This window comes from Scardinius erythrophthalmus, assembly GCF_964197995.2.
Source record: "Scardinius erythrophthalmus genome assembly, chromosome: 21".
In the NCBI taxonomy this organism is placed as follows: domain Eukaryota; kingdom Metazoa; phylum Chordata; class Actinopteri; order Cypriniformes; family Leuciscidae; genus Scardinius; species Scardinius erythrophthalmus.
In genome coordinates, this window is record NC_138241.1 from 23,198,254 (window position 1) to 23,216,195 (window position 17,942).

General features: G+C 36.2%; 1 protein-coding gene across 1 annotated transcript in view; it reads left to right on the top strand.

The window, feature by feature from the left end:
- The window catches only part of LOC308682120 (heparan-alpha-glucosaminide N-acetyltransferase), a gene marked incomplete at both ends in the record, with an annotated part of 31,455 nt that extends 13,982 nt beyond the window's left edge, over window positions 1-17,473 (top strand). Inside the window, 11 exons of the mRNA XM_081351610.1 lie at window positions 1,034-1,110; window positions 2,307-2,337; window positions 3,040-3,200; window positions 6,273-6,385; window positions 6,601-6,722; window positions 7,998-8,121; window positions 8,552-8,638; window positions 10,631-10,708; window positions 15,118-15,188; window positions 17,097-17,209; window positions 17,292-17,473. Coding sequence (XP_081207736.1) covers window positions 1,034-1,110; window positions 2,307-2,337; window positions 3,040-3,200; window positions 6,273-6,385; window positions 6,601-6,722; window positions 7,998-8,121; window positions 8,552-8,638; window positions 10,631-10,708; window positions 15,118-15,188; window positions 17,097-17,209; window positions 17,292-17,473 — 1,159 coding nt within the window. The remainder of the gene's footprint in view (window positions 1-1,033; window positions 1,111-2,306; window positions 2,338-3,039; window positions 3,201-6,272; window positions 6,386-6,600; window positions 6,723-7,997; window positions 8,122-8,551; window positions 8,639-10,630; window positions 10,709-15,117; window positions 15,189-17,096; window positions 17,210-17,291) is intronic.
- Between the last annotated feature and the right edge of the window lie 469 nt (window positions 17,474-17,942).

Sequence of the window (17,942 nt, forward strand, 5' to 3'; positions counted from 1 at the left end):
TGCTGAAGTTTCATCAAGATCAGTCAATGTATGCAGAAGTTATAACACACTTCCTGTGTCCCATTATTCGCCATAAATTCGTTTCCTCGCCACGGCCAAACCGTTCGAGATATCAAAAATCTGTTCGCAAGAATTGATCCTCAATGTCTTGACTTTATTCTCACCGAGTTTGGTGGCGATCGGATGAAATCCCTAGGAGGAGTATTTCACATTCCATTGTATGCGTTTTCCAAACAACGTATAATAACCAACTTCCTGTTGGGCTTTTGTAAAACTTAGAGCACGAAAGTTGTTCGGCCCGATGAGATCTATATGTGTAATGAGTTTCATATTATTACATGCAAGCGTGTTTGATTTATGGACCAAGTTTTCGGACCCCATTCCAGGGGGCGCTGTCGAGCCCCCCTGCCACGCCCCGGTACCAGCTTCAGCCCGGCCCTGATGGCCGCAGGTTCTGACGTGTGTGCAAAATTTCAAGAGTTTTTGAGCATGTTAAGGGCCCCAAAAGTGGCAAAAAGGCAAAAAAAAAAATAATGAAGAAAAAAAAAAAAATAATCCTTACGAAAACAATAGGGCCTTCGCCCTTTCAGGGCTTGGGCCCTAATTAACTGATGATGGCAAATCTGAATTTTCATCAGCCATTACTGCAGTCTTCAGTGTCACATGATCCTTCAGAAATCATCCTAATATGATGAGTTGGTGCTCAAGAAATATTTCTTAATATTATCAATGTTAAAATGGTTCTGCTACTTAGAATTTTTGTGGAAACCATAGTACATTTTTTCAGAATTATTTGATAAAATAATAATGCAATTAAATGCATCCTCACTAATTAAAACTAGAAATTTTGTTAAAAGGAAATATTACTATCCCCAACTTGTGAATGTTGTAGGCTATAAATTCACTGCCTTTGTTGAATTCTGATCATTAACAATATGAAACATTAATAGACTTAATATTTGCTTAATATTCTTTTTGGATAGTAGCCTTTCTTTACTCTGTATTCTATTTTCAGTGTCGTTTGTGTTTACAGATTCTCCCTGACGGTCATGGTATTTGTGAACTATGGAGGAGGTGGTTACTGGTTCTTCCAACATGCACCATGGAATGGTGGGTTATTTTGCTGATAGGTTACATAATGATCTATGATGAGCTTTCTAATTGTTACTCTATACAGGGCTCCATATTGCAGCTAAACTGACTGCAAATGTGACAAAAATCAGGAACACTTTGTGTGCATCTATAGGCAGTTTTGTCAGATATCAACTTCTTGTGTTTCTGAGCTGTGATGTCCGATTCGTGAACTAATTAATTTGTATTATTGAGTCAGTCAATGAGATTCACAAAATAGTGAATCGTGATGTGATTTTTGCTTTCGTCTAGTTTGAAATGAACCAAGAATCATTCACTCAGTGAGCAAAAGTACTTCTTTGTTGAGCAGGCTTGTAATTTGTTGACTAAAAAAATTATTTGACTCTTAAATGCTTCATTTTAACATTTATCATGTTCAACCCTTGTAGCTTGTTTTTCTTTTTTCTTTCTTTTCCGTTTTTTTTTCTTTCTTTTTTTGGCTGGATCAGAGCTTGCAATACACACTTATGTGTTCTAAGATATTAAATGTTTTTTTATTTATAGAAATAAATGCCACTAATTAAGGGCTTCCAATATGAAATGAAAGGCAAAATGATACATCATAAATCTTCACAGACAAAGACCCACTGATATCAAATACTTACATTTAAAGTGCTTTATTGCACCTTAATTCAGCTTGAAATGTATACTTCAAATCTACAGCATGTCGTTTGGATTAACATCCTCAAAAGACGCAGATGAGAAGGGGTTGCATGTTAAATTTTAATGGGGGTCTATTACGAAGCACATCTCCTGGAGTATTCACAGATGAACTCAATTTAAGGATCATAATGGCCTCTTCATCATATCAGCAGAATTGTATTGATCATAAGGGAAAGCAGATGGATTTTCATATTACTGTGAGGCCTCCTCTGTCATGGCTGTGTGAGCATTTATAAATCATTGCTGTCTGAAAATCGAAAAATAATGAGAAAACAATGTTTTTAAGGGCACACAATCTTTTATCATCAGGTAGTATGCTCTAAATGACACCGTTTGTTTACAATTAAGTGTGATTATATGGATAAAACTTATTTTGTCAGTCATTCAGCAATTTAATTATGAATTTACTACGTGTCAATCAAACAGCCAACTTTCCAGCAACTGTAGACAGACATGCACCAGAAGTGTGTGTGATTTTCATGCGTGAATGTCTTTTTCCATGTACGTTACAGGTCTCACAGTAGCTGATCTTGTGATGCCTTGGTGAGCTGCCAGCATGTACTTAACGAATCGATGGAGAATTATTACTTTCCATTTTGGAGATTAATATGGAAAAGAGTGGGACTTCAGTCCAACAGTTTGGATCTCCCTTCAAAACCATTCAGATTTAAGGCTTTTCCAACCCAGTACCATTTATATTACTTTGGCTATGCCCTTAAATCTTTCTTTCTCTGAGAGTATGAAGCTTGTAATACCCATTTACTTCTTCAAAAAAGGCAGAGTAATGCAGCGTCAGCCTTAAAGGGATAGTACACCCAAAAATGTATATTCTGTAATCATTTACTCACCCTAGAGTTGTTCAAAACCTGTATGAATTTCTTTCCTCTGTTGAACACAAAATAAGTTATTTTGAAGAATATGGGTAGCTAAACAGTTCCTGGTCCCCATTGACTTCCATGGTAGGAAAAACAAATACTATGGAAGTCAATGGCAAACTATCACTTTAAATTGTGGGTTTATTTGTTATGGAAATGTTTAAGGACAAAGATTGTTCATAGAAAGCTGCGCATACTCAATCTACCACTTATTCCTTCAATGTTTTTTGACATACAAAAATCAGTAAAACAGAACATTAACCAGGGCAAATATCCCAAATGCACACATATTAGTAGTGATGCCCAATGGTGAAATGACACAGTATGTTTCTGGATGTGACAATAATACTGTCTTTAATCCTTTGGCAAGGTTTGTGTTCATCATAGGTACTTCTGTAGTGCTAGCATTCAACTCGATGCATAGAAGAGGTGTTTCATGGCTACAGCTTCTTCGCAAGGTTACTTGGAGAACCATCGTCCTGATACTCATCGGGTTCTGCTTCATGAACTACAGCCCAAGAGATGGATTTTGTGAGTAGGCTATACATACATTATTTTTCAGTCTTCCTCCACAACAGTTGTTATTTTATTTTATTGGTAACACTTTACAATAAGATTCCATTTGTTAACATTAGTTAACATGTACTAACAATGAAAATACTTTTACTAAAACTGAAAAAAATGTTAATTTTAACTTCGCTAACATGAACTAACTATTAAGTTGCATTTTTATTAGCTAACACTAACAAGGATTAATAAATGCTTTAACAAATGTTTTGCTCATATAGTTAATGTTAATTAATGCATTCACTATAACTAATGGGACCTTATTGTGAAGTGTATTCATTTTATTTTATTTTATTTTTGAGGGACACTAGGGACATTGGTTCACTTGGTGCCTTAGGACCGATAAAACATGTTTAACTGCTAAATAGTTTTTATATAAATGTCAGATGGAATAGTGCTACAGTTTTTGTTTAGAAGGAAAGGGTATTTAGGTTTAAATCCTGACCTAACAAGCTGCATCTGATCTTCCAGTGATGCTGTTTTGAGCATATTTTTCATTTTATGTGAGAAATTTGTTTAATTTTCAATTAATTAATTAATATATACTGTATATATTGTTTTGTTTTGTAAGTTGCTTTGAAAGTCCAAAAAAGTCAATGGTGCACATGCACAAAGTTTGAATTGACATGATGCATCTTCTTGTATCGCATTGGATTTATCATAGCACAATAGAAAGCAAGAAATCTCATTACTGCTGTTCTATTCTGGGTGGCAGTGACTGATACCAAACAAAGAGTGACCTGCACCTTTCAATCTGACTGTGAACTTTTCTTCACGTAATACGAAAGCGTTACATATCTAAGTCACCAAATCCTCGTTTTACAAATGAAGTTCAATAGCCTTTTCTAATGATGTAAGAAAAGAAGCCAAAATGTCTAATCCGGGGCCTCAGAGCAGCACATTAGGTCTGTCAGGGTTAAGCAAGGAGGGCAGGGAGGACTGTCTGACAGGTCAGTACAGAGCAGTGCTCATACATTAGCCAAAGCAGTATTAGCTGTCTGCCAAGATGGATGTGTAACTAAGTTAACAAAAATATTGTGATACTTTCCAGTGATCCAGTGGCAATCATAATATCTGGGCCCGTTGAACAGAGGTGCGCAGAGCAAAAACAAGCTTGCCGTTAATGGTCAATTATCACAGATAGGGTTTCATCATGCCAGCTGCACAGTGGATTTTATGGAACTTCATGTAATGCAATTACAGCTTTTGCCCTAAACTGCAGAAATTACCTCAGCCTGTGAATCACTCAGAATGATGTTTAGAAACCATTTTCCCACTATATACCTGCATTCAAATGCAACAATTGTATTACAATTCATTGAAAATCATTTGACGTAATGATCTATTTACACATGGCACCGTTGAAGATTTAGTCAGTCTGTCTCTGCTTGGCCACTGAAGCCATTATCATCCTTGGAACTTAATTTAAAGAAGCATAATCATGGAAAGATGTGCATTAATGGTTTTATCTACCAAAACAGTCCCAGTTTTGCATAGTTTACCCTTTTCTTTCATTCCATAATTTCATAGTTTACAGTTAAACAGGTTTAAATCATTACATTGTTGATTGTAAAACGGATCTTTTAGCTAAATTCCTGATTGTCAATTTCTTTGATTGATAAAGCAGAGCAGAGCAGATTTGCTCTAGAAAGTGTGTGTATATGGGTTTTAATTGACAGATACCATTAGTCACCGAACCACTTCCTGTCTCTATGTGCAGAGGTGGAGTGTTTCCGCTTTTGATTTGATTTGTTAGATCAATGATCAGTATTATATTGTTTCTTTTGGCCCTTCGTATGTGCCACAAAGAGGTTTTCAATTAACTAATGTGCAGATTACCATCAATCTCTCGCTCTATATCGCTCCCTCACATCACCCTGCCCGCCAGAATCTCTTCAGATAAGCATTATTAGTCTCCGGCAGGGTAGATCACACCTCTACTCTCCTGCAGTGAAAGACTTCTCACCTCATCCTGGGTCTGTGTCAGCATAACCATCATTAGTCTGTGTTATAAACATAAATCTTCTCTTCAGTGAAAAACAATACACCACCCTGTATAAGTGTTCAGACTTTAGATGTACAGTAAAGTTCCTTTCTGTATATTCACTGTATAGGATACACAGTAGTTCTACAGGGAAATTAAATGACAGTTATATATTGGGATTTAATGATTTAAATATACAGCTATGTTTGGGATAGCTACGATTTTTTGAAAGAAAAGTTACCAAGGCTGGATTTATTTGATCAAAAATACAGTAAAAACAGTAGTGTTGTAAAATATTCTTATCATTTAAATAACTAACTATTAAATAACTTTTTCTATTTTAATATTTAATATTTTAAAATGTAATTTAATCCTGTGATGGCAAAGCTAAATTTTCAGCATCATTACTCCAGTCTGCAGTGTCACATCATGATCCTCCAGAAATCATTTTAATAGGCTGATTTGGTGCTCAAGACACATTTCTCATTATTATCAATGTTAAAAATGATTTAAAGTTCAAAAGAACAGCATTTCTTACTGTCATTATTAATCATTATTAATGACTTGTCACTTTTGATCTATTTAAAGCATCCTTGCTGAATAAGTGTAAGAGTGCTATCACTTGAATTAATTCTGCAATTGTTATTTTTTTACTTTACTCTTTCTTTGTCACTTTTGGCTACTCATTTATTCAAAATTTCTTTTAATTTCAAATTTTGTTTAATTGCATGTCACAATTGAGTTTGCACTAATTGACCTACAGTATTATCTCACAATGCAGTGTATTTTTCAATGATTTGAATTATGACTAGCCTGCACTGATTTTACAGCAAAGGTCTGAACAGTATATTCCTGTAAAATCTGATATTTGACAGAGTTGAATCCAAAGATAGATTCTAACTTGTCAGCTACTACAGACACACAAGCCCACCATTTACTTGCTTGCTGACTCCTATTAAATGCAAACCTATTAAAAATACATCATATTGGAGTGTTTTTCCATCAATAGTATGTAATTGTAATCTTGTATGTTTATATGTATAATTTGTTAGTATCCTGGTCCTGGCTACGGATACCCGGAGTGCTCCAGCGTTTGGGTTTCACCTATTTTGTTCTGGCAGTGATGCAGACTTTCTCTCCCCACAGAGAGATTCCCTTGAGGGAGGTGGGTTAAACTCTATGGCTCACATTTCTCTCAGATCAGACATCTGTACAGGAAGACACTTGTTCTGAAATAATGATTAATTTCCAGAGGTTACAGTAAAATGAAGTCAGTGTGTTGACAATGATTTTTTTATATTAGCTTATTACTGTTGAGTTTTATAACGTGTAAGACTGAATGATTTCTACCCCTGTATGTTTTCTGCATGTTCTCCTCAGCATAAGTGGTGGAGCCCCATTCAAGATGTGGTTTTATACTGGCCTGAATGGCTCATCATTGTATTGCTGGAGACCATGTGGCTGTGTCTCACTTTCTTACTACCTGTTCCAAATTGCCCCACGTGAGTTCATATTAGCGTCAGGCTTTGTGATGAATTATGATTAACTATCGCACTGAACAATACAAACACTGTGATATGGAATATAAATCCTGTGCATTAATGTGTAATGTGTCTGTCAAGCTAGAATTAACTGCAGTTCATCCCTTTATTAACATAATAATAATGTCATTCATACATCAAGCTAATTCCTTGGGTGACATATATGTTAGCATTATTACAGAAGCGTGCCGCTGAGAATATATGTAGGACGGAGGTAATGTTGGACATTTACATCAAGAATGCGCATATATATGCATCGCAATATGGTCATTTGTGTGCTGTTGTGTTTGTGAGTCTTCGAATGCTCAAGGGTTTGTGCCGTACAAGCCCGTGTTGTGCGGCTCTTATGAGATCTGTGATTTATGAGTGTTTGGCGGCCGCTTCAGAGGGGATAATTAGCCAATCTCAGTCTGTCATGTGCACTAAAAGGAGGCAGAGAGTAAGGATTCATCATCCTTTCTCAACCTCTCTCAGTTTTTCTCCCTGAATCCGCTCAACCTTCCATTTATGTCCTCCTTCTCCTCTCCTTCAAGATTTTTTTTCAATGTGTCTGACCCTGCATGACATTGACGATCACATGCAGAGCACGATAATTCTGCCTGAATAAAAAACATTTTGACCTCACAATCATTGTCCTTGTGTGTTATAGCACAATGCAGCATTCAAATTATGCTTTCCCTCCAAACACACTTCCATCTAAATAATTAAAGCAAAGACTCCTCAAATAAACATTTGATTTATCTTGATTTACCTTGCTCTGTCACCTTTGGCTGTTTCTTTGTTGAGATTTTTTGGAACAATATGTGCTGTGAACAGTGCTGGTGAATGATAAATTATTTTACATTTCTGTTATATATTCATTTATAGACAAGGAAATCATATACTAACTTTCAAAAGTTTGGGGTCAGTATATTGGGATACAATATAATGATCAAACGTAAAGACGTTAAAAAAGTTATATTTAAAATAAATGCTGTTCTTTTGAACTGTCTATGTATCAAAGAATCCTGAAGGATTTCTGAAGGACCGTGTGACACTGAAGACTGGAGTAATGGCTGCTGAAAATTAAAAATAGGAAACAGTTATTCTAAATTGTAATAATATATTTCACAATATTATTCACAATAGTATTTTTGATCAAATAAATGCAGCCTCTGTGAACTTCCTTTATAAAAATATCCCCAAACCCAAAACTTTTGAACTGTAGTGTATATTGCGTTATGTTTCCTCTGCTAGTGGATATTTAGGAGCTGGTGGTATTGGAGATGATGGTTTATATCCCAATTGCACAGGAGGAGCAGCCGCGTATATAGACCGGTGGTTATTTAAAGACAATATCTTCTGGTATCCAACATGCAAGGTGAGAATCACGTATTGATCATCTTTAACCAGTTCAATGCATTAAATATATAAAACTTAATCCTTGATTGTGACTGGCCAATTGGGTTTGTATGGAAAATATTTGTGCATAATTAGATCTAAAAATTATGGTTGTACTGCAACCAATTTCCTACACTGTGGTGTTTTGTATCTCTTGTATCAATCCAGTGTTTTGCAAATCAATATGTCCATATATTGACATGCGTAATGAGTAGACATGAAGATTCACGCAGAGGTTATTTTGCGATAATGACCAGCTAATTGTTCACTTGTTTAAGTGGAAGTACAGCTAGTTAAAATGATTAAAATGGCAATTAAATTGGTATTTTAGGGATTACAGTAAATGCTATATGTATAAATTCTGTTCTCAGGTATTGTTTTGCCTTTATTCACAACTTTTTCTGTTTTAGGTCTTGTATCATACAACAGAGCCCTTCGATCCAGAAGGTGTTCTGGGTACAATTAATTCCATAGTCATGGGATTCTTTGGCATGCAGGTAATTTAATATATAGTCCAGTATTTAAACAATTTCAAATGAGCAATTGTGATATTGCTATAAGCAAGAATAGTTTTATAAACAAGAAGTTAATATTAAAGGGGGGGTGAAATCATGCATACTGAGTTTTTTACACTGTTAAAGAGTTGGATTCCCATGCTAAACATGGACAAAGTTTCAAAAATTAAATTGTACGTTTGAAGGAGTATTTCTGTGCCAAAAATTGTCCTTCCGGTTTGTCACAAGTTTCGGAAAGTTTTTTTCGAGGTCTGCGTGACGTCAGTTGGGGCGGAATTTCCTTATATGGGTCCTAAGGGCACTTCTCCCGGAAGACCGCGGGCGCGGCACTCGTAGACCAGTGCAAGAGAGCGAAAGCAGTTCGCCATCAAAGCGCTCTGCTCGGCTTTTGGAAGTCAATGTCACCAAAGAAGTGTTTTTGGTTGCCAGGGCAAGACAACCCTGCACAGATTCCCAAAGAACCCGGCGTTAAGGGACCCGTGGATGGAGTTTGTTTTTTCAGAGCATCATCAACGGAGTTGTGTAAGACTGTTTGTTCCCTGCATTTCGACAATGATTGTTTTATAAACAAAGCCCAGATCGACGGATTTGCAGATCGTCTAATGCTTAAGGATCGAGCAGTCGCAATGATAAAGGTTCGCGGTCGTGGTTGGAACCGGGCGGTGAGTAAAACTGCTTCAAATGTCTCTGTGTTGTTAGTGTGGCGCGTTAGCACAGCTTTAGCTTCGCCCACACGGCCCGCCCCCAGCCGCTCTTTTTTTTCCCGGAAAGACTCGGTACAGCCTATCTTTCTTTTATAAATATAATAAAACTAAATACTTTTTGGAGATATGAAGGATGCAATGCTACTCTATAGGTACTCAAGATTAACAGGAGATGAAAATGAGCATTTCACCCCCCCTTTAAGTAATTTTCATTTTAGGTACTACATGGACAATTTTTTGGTTTAATTGTTCTAAATAGTTCAGCAAAAGCAGTTCCGAATGCAACCTAACAGTTTGTCCGGAATGCCACAACAATTGAAGTGATACAAACAAAAACTGCAAAACACTTGGAATGCTGTCCAATCAAATTCAAGGTTCAGATCTAGCTGTATAAGTCCAAAATTGTAAATAAATTGAATAAAAATAAATTCACTTATCGCAGGACATTACCAAAGACAACTGAACAAAAGTGAACCAGTGACAAATGAGAAAGAAAACCCAAACCTAATCCAAAGCCCAACATGTGACTTATCCAAACCGTGTATTTGACAGACTATAGATCATTGGCTTGTTCGGCATTTTCTCTTCTTGACTCATTGATGAATTTCACTTTTAGTTCAACTAGCAATGACAAATCTATAATATAGAACTGGATTTTCTGGCAACACTCTTAGACAAACAGCTGTTCTACCTCACTGGTCCTTGCTGTTGTGGACAGATGTGTGTGTCTCTGGCAAAGGTCAGAAAAGTTTCTCACCCTTTGATGGTGACAGTGTCCCGGTGACCGGTGAGAACTAGCCGTGCAAACTCAGTTGCATTGCTGAAATCCCTGTGGGCGGAGGCAAAAAACAGTTAGCGCCAAGCCCGTCAATCAACATGTCTTTGAGAACACGGCAGGTGTCGGCCTCTCCGTCTGTGTCCGTCCGCTCCAGCGTCCTCGGCTGAGGTTCATTCGTCATCACCGAATTAATCAGCGAGCGCAGCCAACTTCACAGCCGTGCATGGCTGCACAGGGAGCGTTGAAACTTGAGCTCTTTTTCAGGGCCACAACCACCGCTCACATCCTCTCTCTCTGTCCTAACGTGATATCAGTAGTATGAAGTATAATAGGCATTATTGTCCAGCAGTCTATTTGCTATTAATTATTTTAGTTTGCTAAGAGGATCATGACCTATTTGGCCTAAAGTGCTAGCCTAATACATACATTTTTGCTATACTAAAAAAGTATTAAGTCTAACGTTGGAAATAATCTTGGTTTTTGTCTCCACAGGCTGGAAAGATTCTTCTGTTTTTTCGTAAAATTAATAAAGGGATCCTGGCACGATTCCTGATTTGGGCCCTAATCCTGGTACGTGCACACACACACACACTTATATGAGAAATTTAAAAAAGCAGACTTCAACAGCAATAATTGCACAATGCAGCAAAGCCCTCTCTGTAAGTGTTATATTGCTTGTAGTTGTAGACAGTTTATTAAATAGGTGGACGTCATATGATATGTGTATATATGCACTGAATGAATTCCAAGGCAGAGATTGCTATCACACCCCTCTCGGGACTGAACCGGATGGCTTGTTCGGCTCACGGATGTCTGTTTTTTTTTTGCTATTATTGCATATTAATTTCCACTGGTTCTTTGGTTCAACATGCACGACAGGAAAAAAACTGTTTTATATCATGTTTAATAACTTTAAAAACATATAGGCATTAAAGAATCATGTTTACACTTAATGACGTTTGCTAATCTCATGAAAAAAAATTTTTTTTAGTCCTGCATGAAAATTGTTACTGTACACTGCTGTTCAAAAATTTGGGGTTAGTATGTTTTAATGTTAAATGCATCCTTGCTGAATAAAAGTATTCATTTCTTTTTTTCTTTTTTTAAACAAAAAATCTTACCAACCCCAAATTTTGAAGTGTATAATGTATGATGTTTGGAAATTAATTTTGAAATGAATAATTCTTTACTCATCAGCATTGTCTCTGGGACCCCAAACATGTAAAGTCAGTCTCAGCAGAACATAAGATTTAAACTAAACTATGACCTCTGCTAGGTTGGTGCGGAGATTTGCACTGGTGAAACCAAAAAGTGATTAGATCTTAGATTGAGATGACGATAGTGAAAGGCTGGCAGATTTGCGGGTTAAGTGCTCCATTTGGGTGGTCCCACAGACAAAAGGAGCAGAAGCTGGGGTGGGTGGGAAGTGCATGAGGATGTTTAAACCCCCGTCTCAGGGGATATATCCATGTGCTACTAGAAATGTTTTTCAGGGGCAAAGAAAGCAGCACTGGTCACTCACTGCTGCCCGTCCCTTGCAGAAAAGCTTTTTGATTACACCATGTGGGGTGAATTTACCCTCTCTGCATTTCCACTCTGTATTTTTCTAGTTTTAATGAGCATGACAAGTTAAGCAAGCTCAAGTTATATGGCACATTTAATCTAAAGTGAACTGTGTAGCCATTTATTCAAGGTTATTATAGGAGAATCATGTTTCTGCACAACGCAGCATATGTTGATCTGAGGATCTACACAAAAAGGGAGTTTGCAGGATTCTTTTCCATGAAAGACCTTGCTGCTGTGTTTTGTTTTGGACTTCTGGAGGCAGAGCTGCTGGAATGCCCTCTCTAGAGACAACAGGTGCTGATGGAGGGGTTTTGTCTGGCAAACTCAAGACATAAAGCTGTGGATGACGGGGGCAAATGACCTTAATTTCTCAGCAATTGCTTTGCTTGCCATTGGCTTATTATTAGTATGCACAAGAATATTGCATCTCATTTGTTTTTACTCACTAGGACTAAAGATTTGAAGATGGGTCATTTATAAAAGTCCACGTTTCTCTAAATGTCCCTTTCATACGACATCTGTTTTATGAATTCAATTCATTTATGATGCAATTCAATTCATTATTTATTCATTTATGACAGACAAATGTTGTGTGTATAATATATATATATATATGAATATATGAAGACCTCCGATGCAAAAGCCACCTCTGTCAAAAATTTGAAAATAATATTGAGTGATTTCTCTCCGCATATACGGTCATCAAATACTTTCACTTCAAACTCACTAAATCCCAGTCTCAGCCCAATCAGAAATACCGGTACTTGGGTAGAAACCTAAAAAGTTTAATATTAAACAAAAACTTTAGACGGACTTAGAGGCTTTATATATATGTATATATATATATATATATATATATATATATATATATATATATATATATATATATATATATATGAAGACTTCACATTCAAAAGCCTCTAAGTCCGTCTAAAGTTTTTGTTTATATTCATATATATATATATATATATATATATATAATTTATCCTTCTAGCACCACTTTAATGTTTCCTAGGGAGCTTTTTGTTATCTAATTATTTTGGTGTTAAAATGCTGATCCGAGTTTAATATGTAGAGACAGCTATGAGTAAGCCATTTGTAGGTTGACTTTCTGGAAAAGTATGAATACTTTGGCACTTTCAAAACATTGCTCTGTTTGTTTGACTTGCCCAACAGCAACACTGGCTCATACAATGGTGTGAATTGGGAGCGGGGCTATCTGTTAATCCAACTAATGAGAGACATAGGAAACCTGTTTGGGAAACCTGTTTGAAAACAGTCATCTCAATTTGAAACATATACATTTACATATTTTTTTATATATATATATATTGTATATTCTATTAGGTTATCATTTTATCTTTCTTAAATCATTGGTAACTTGTTTTGACTTTGTTCTTTCATTTGCATATACATTTATTTAGTTTGTACCCTAATCACACATCCCTTCCTCTTCTCACAGTGAAGTATATTGCGATGGTGTGCTTGTTGTGAACCCAGATCCACAGTACGCAGATGTCTGATCCCAGTATTTTAAATTTCATTATTCCCAAGCCCTATGACAAATCGGGCCATTATAGCTGTATGTTGAATCATATTGGCCAGCATTATGGGGCCACACTGCTCGAGGTGCTGAAATAAATGAACAGAGATCTATTTCACTTTACCTAGAGGAGCAGCATGATAAAATAAACTAGCCAAAGGCAAAAAATTATGCCACCTCTGTTCACACACTGCCTCAGCCTCTGATTGTGCAACACAAAAATGGTTTGTGTATAATATAGCACAGGCATAATATTTAAATGTTTTCTCTTTCTTCTTTTTTTATTCAGATTTTGTGATACATATATCATGTTCACATAGTATTACATAGAATAGCAATCTTAGCTGTTGGGAAAGATTCCTTATTTTTGTATGCTGTCAAGTGTCTGTTTTAATATTTTATTCTTTTCCTCTCAACTTTTTCCCAATGCTTCATCCCTACTCTGACGTCAGTCAAAATATAGATTATTTTGGATTATTATGGATTTGACCACAGAGCATATAACTAAGTATTCAGGCGACCAACAAGACCGTTACAGGCCTCATGCTTTGCGATTAACGCTGCATAACACAAGCAAACAATCAATTATCATTGACATCTCTGGAGAGCTCTGAGGTCTGAGAATGTTTTAAGCAGAACAGCCTCTTGTGCTGTTAATGTGCTCTCCATACACGTTATCCTAGTTAGGCAAAAATTACCTCCAACCATATCAAGAGTCATGAAACGGTGCACGTCTAGGGAGAGAGGGGTTGTCTTGTCGCAGTTTGCATGAATCCTTTGTCAGATTGTGGGATGATTTGAAGCTGTTTGTGCTTCGGCATCCCAATAAACAAGGCCCCTGATTTAATTAAAGTTCAACGATCACAACTCCGCAGTTTGAGATTAAAATTGAGCGATTGGCCCACATAGCAATGATTGTCCCACATCCTGCCTGCATAGCCTGGAGACTCAATCTAGAGCCAGCCAGGCTATTTCCACACCATTGATTCTGTCATCTATACAAATGATGGATATCCTCCTAACAAGCAGGTTTGGATGCTGAACTGTCTGTCCTCACAAAAGCACAAGATTTTCTTTAAATTAGCCTTTTTTAATAATGATACTTTTACTAAAAAAAAAAAAAAAAAAGTCTTCCTCAGTATTTTTGTCTTGTTTTCCAGTAGAAATATCTAAGATATTTAACTCAAGATACTTTTACTTGAGAAGCAAAATTACTTAAGATATTAAGTCGGTCACACTTTAGATTAGTATCCAATTCTCACTATTAACTAACTGTGACTCTTGCCTCAATAAACTCCTAATTACTGCTTATTAATAGTTAGTACGGTAGTTGTTAAGTTTTGGTATTGGTAGGATTAGGGATGTAGAATATGCCAATAAGCCAATATCCTTCTTTTATCCTTTCAGTCTTTATTTTTCTTACCCCATTGCAGATTTTTGTTCTTGTTTTAAGCGTAAAGTCACTTAATTTTGATCATTGTTTTCAGAAAACAAGACCTGATATGTAATTTTGCTTCTCAAGTTAATGCATCTTGATTTAAGAATGTTTAAATATTTCAATTGGAAAACAAGACAAAAATACTGTGGAAGAAAATCATTTACTTTTTCAGATGCATGCCTTTAAGGGGTAAACCTGGGAATATAAAGCAATGTAACGAAATAAAGGTGTAAAACGTGAAATGACTGAGAGTTTTGCTGTAGGCATGAGGAGATGGATCTGTGTTTGGTGTGTTAGTTTGAGGGGCTTCACCTCTCGGGAGTGTCAGCTAATCTGCTTGATTCTTCATGGCGGTGCTGCATTTGGGTTGTCTGATAATGCTTGCTTTACAGGTCTGCATTGATTTGAAATCTGTTTTATTCTGATCCTCAGGGAATCTCTGCAGCCATCCTTTCTAAGTGCACAAGAGACGAAGGATTTATACCTGTCAATAAAAACCTTTGGTAAGTGCTTCCTAACCCTCTAAATCCAGCCACTTCTCAATCCTCAAAAGAAGGGATGATACTCCAGCAGGCACAAATCAGAGGCTGCTAAAACGCGCGTTTACTTACCTCTAACGACAGAACGTCCTGTAAATAATCACCCCACTGGCACAGGAGTGAGGCGCAGCGGGTGATACATCCACTGTCCAACTAGATCACTCTTCTTTACAGCCAAGAGAGAGTGAGCAGTTTTATTTTCCCAACCATATATCTTGCCAAAATCTGGCTTATCTCATCCGCCTGTTGGGAAATTGAGCAGGATGAGGTCAGCCCTACATCTTCAGAGCGGTGCACATTAAATTATTTGTCACCTAATACCTCAGGATAAATAATGTAGGGTAAGTTACTGTATGTACAAATCACAGTCTATGGTAAAAATACTTTTATTTAACCTTAAAAAAAAATCACTTTAACCCCCACATGCTTAATAATCTGTAAGGAAAACATATTGAATAGATGCTGATTAAATTCCGCAGTATACCTTCTTTTCTTTGTTTTCTAATTTCACAGAAAAAAATCTGTAAAATATTACTTAATTTCTGTAAAATTACACATAACTCTGTAAAAATACAGACAAGTTCCTTTTAAAAAACGTAAAATTGCTGTAAAACCAAAATACAAGCAATTACCTGTAAATTTAACAATGGACCTTTAAATTACAGCAAATGCCTTTTATTTTACAGATATTTGCTGTATAATGACAAAACGGTAAAATTCTGTAAAAAAATACAGACAATTACCTGTAAAATTACACTTTTTTTTTACAGTGTATGTAACAGAAATGTTCAAAACACATTCATACTGTTGTTGATCTATTTTACAGTGTATGCAAAAATGATCTTGTGAGGTTTAAGCTTAAAGCAAAAACTGTTGCCAGTGGGAAAATTAACTAAAATAATTAAAAATAAATTACTATAATAAATGTAAAAAAAAAAAATTCAGGCAGTTTTATTTTAGTATTATTTATATATGTTGTATATTTATTATTTTTTACATTTATTTTAATTTTAGCTATTTTATTTTTTTATTTTTCCATTTATTTTTTATTTTAGTTTTAGTTACTTAACTTAGAACTTAATTTCGATTTCAATTAGTTTACTTTTACATTTTTTAAATATATTTTTATTGTATCTTACTTCACCTTTATTTCAATTAACGAAAAATATTTTAATAGTTTTAGTTAACAATAACACTGTTTTAAGGATGTTTCAACTAGGAAACCAGGCAAAAACGCAGATTATTTTTTGCATATGATACTTGCATTATAGTTTGTACATTAAATATGACCTTATCTTGCCTTTGCTGTGTGTGCTCTGTCTCTGTGACCCTGCTCTACTGTACCTGTTTGAGTACAGGCATATACCTGCTTGAATTTTTATGGACAGTTCATCATGTCTGCTTATTGAGCCCCTGAGTATGTCTGTCTTCATCCCTAAAAGTAATTAACTCCAAGCCAAGAGTCTTTTTTGGCTCGACTTCAGCTGACATAAACGATGCTCTGGGATGCAGCCATTTTACATTAGATAAATTCCATCGAGCATCCTGGCACTTAGGAACAAAGAGCCACATGACTTATTGACATGGTTGTACTGAGCAGGTGCCAAGGCTTCACTTTAGATGCTTATGTTTCTTATTGGCTTACCTTAAGCGCAGAAACTACTATGCGTCCATCCATTATTTAGTCCCCAATTCTGCACAGTGTTGTCTTCGTTGTTACAAGAAAAGTTTAGCAAAGTTTTTCAATAGTGCAATGCACCTCTGGTCCTTTATGCATATCTTTCGGAGCTTATTTGTGGATTGAAAGGTCTTAAAGATCTGTCTTATCAAATGGTTCAGATCATACAACACAGATTTTCTGTCTGTCTTCAGGTCCCTGTCATTTGTGACCTGCATGGGCTGCTTGTCCTTTTTGCTGCTGGGTGTGATGTATTTTGTCATTGACGTTAAGGAATGGTGGGGCGGCCAACCTTTCATTTATCCTGGTACGAGAATGCACTTGTTTAAAGCAATGTTTTATAAGCCAATCCAATCCAGAAATGCTTACTGTGCATTTTTTTTTTACAGGGATGAACTCCATATTTGTCTATGTTGGCCACTCTCTGCTGGGCTTTTACTTCCCCTTCAGCTGGGAGATGCATTTCCAGGACAGTCACTGGGAGAAGCTTTTCCAGAACATATGGGGTACCGCACTTTGGGTCTTCATTGCCTACCTGCTCTACCGCAAAAAGTTCTTTCTTAAAATCTGATGCTGCTGGGGTTTTTGTCTCATAAAAATCCATTGATTTCTCTTGTCTTAATTATTAAATTATTAAATTAAATTATTAAATAAGTATAACATTATGTTTAGGTATTTAGTATTATGCATGGTACTATTTGATGTAAATTAAACAGGACCATCTTGGGTGCATTTATATTTTTATATTCGTGAGTGTCTGAATTTGGTGTATTCCTGTGTTCAATTAGTTAATAGGCATAAGAACTAAGACCAGGGGATCAGATTTACTGTCTTACATGGACACCTGCAATGTTTTATTTGATGTCAGTTGTGTTAAGACCTGAACGTAGTGATTAAATCAAATTCACTGAAGTGGTACTTAACAAATTAGAACAAGCGATTCTGCCACTTGAAGGGTAGCCATTATATCTCGGTTGCCATGGCCACCCCCCCCTCGCTACTGTGAGACAGAGAGTGGGTACCATCTGCTCTTCAACTGA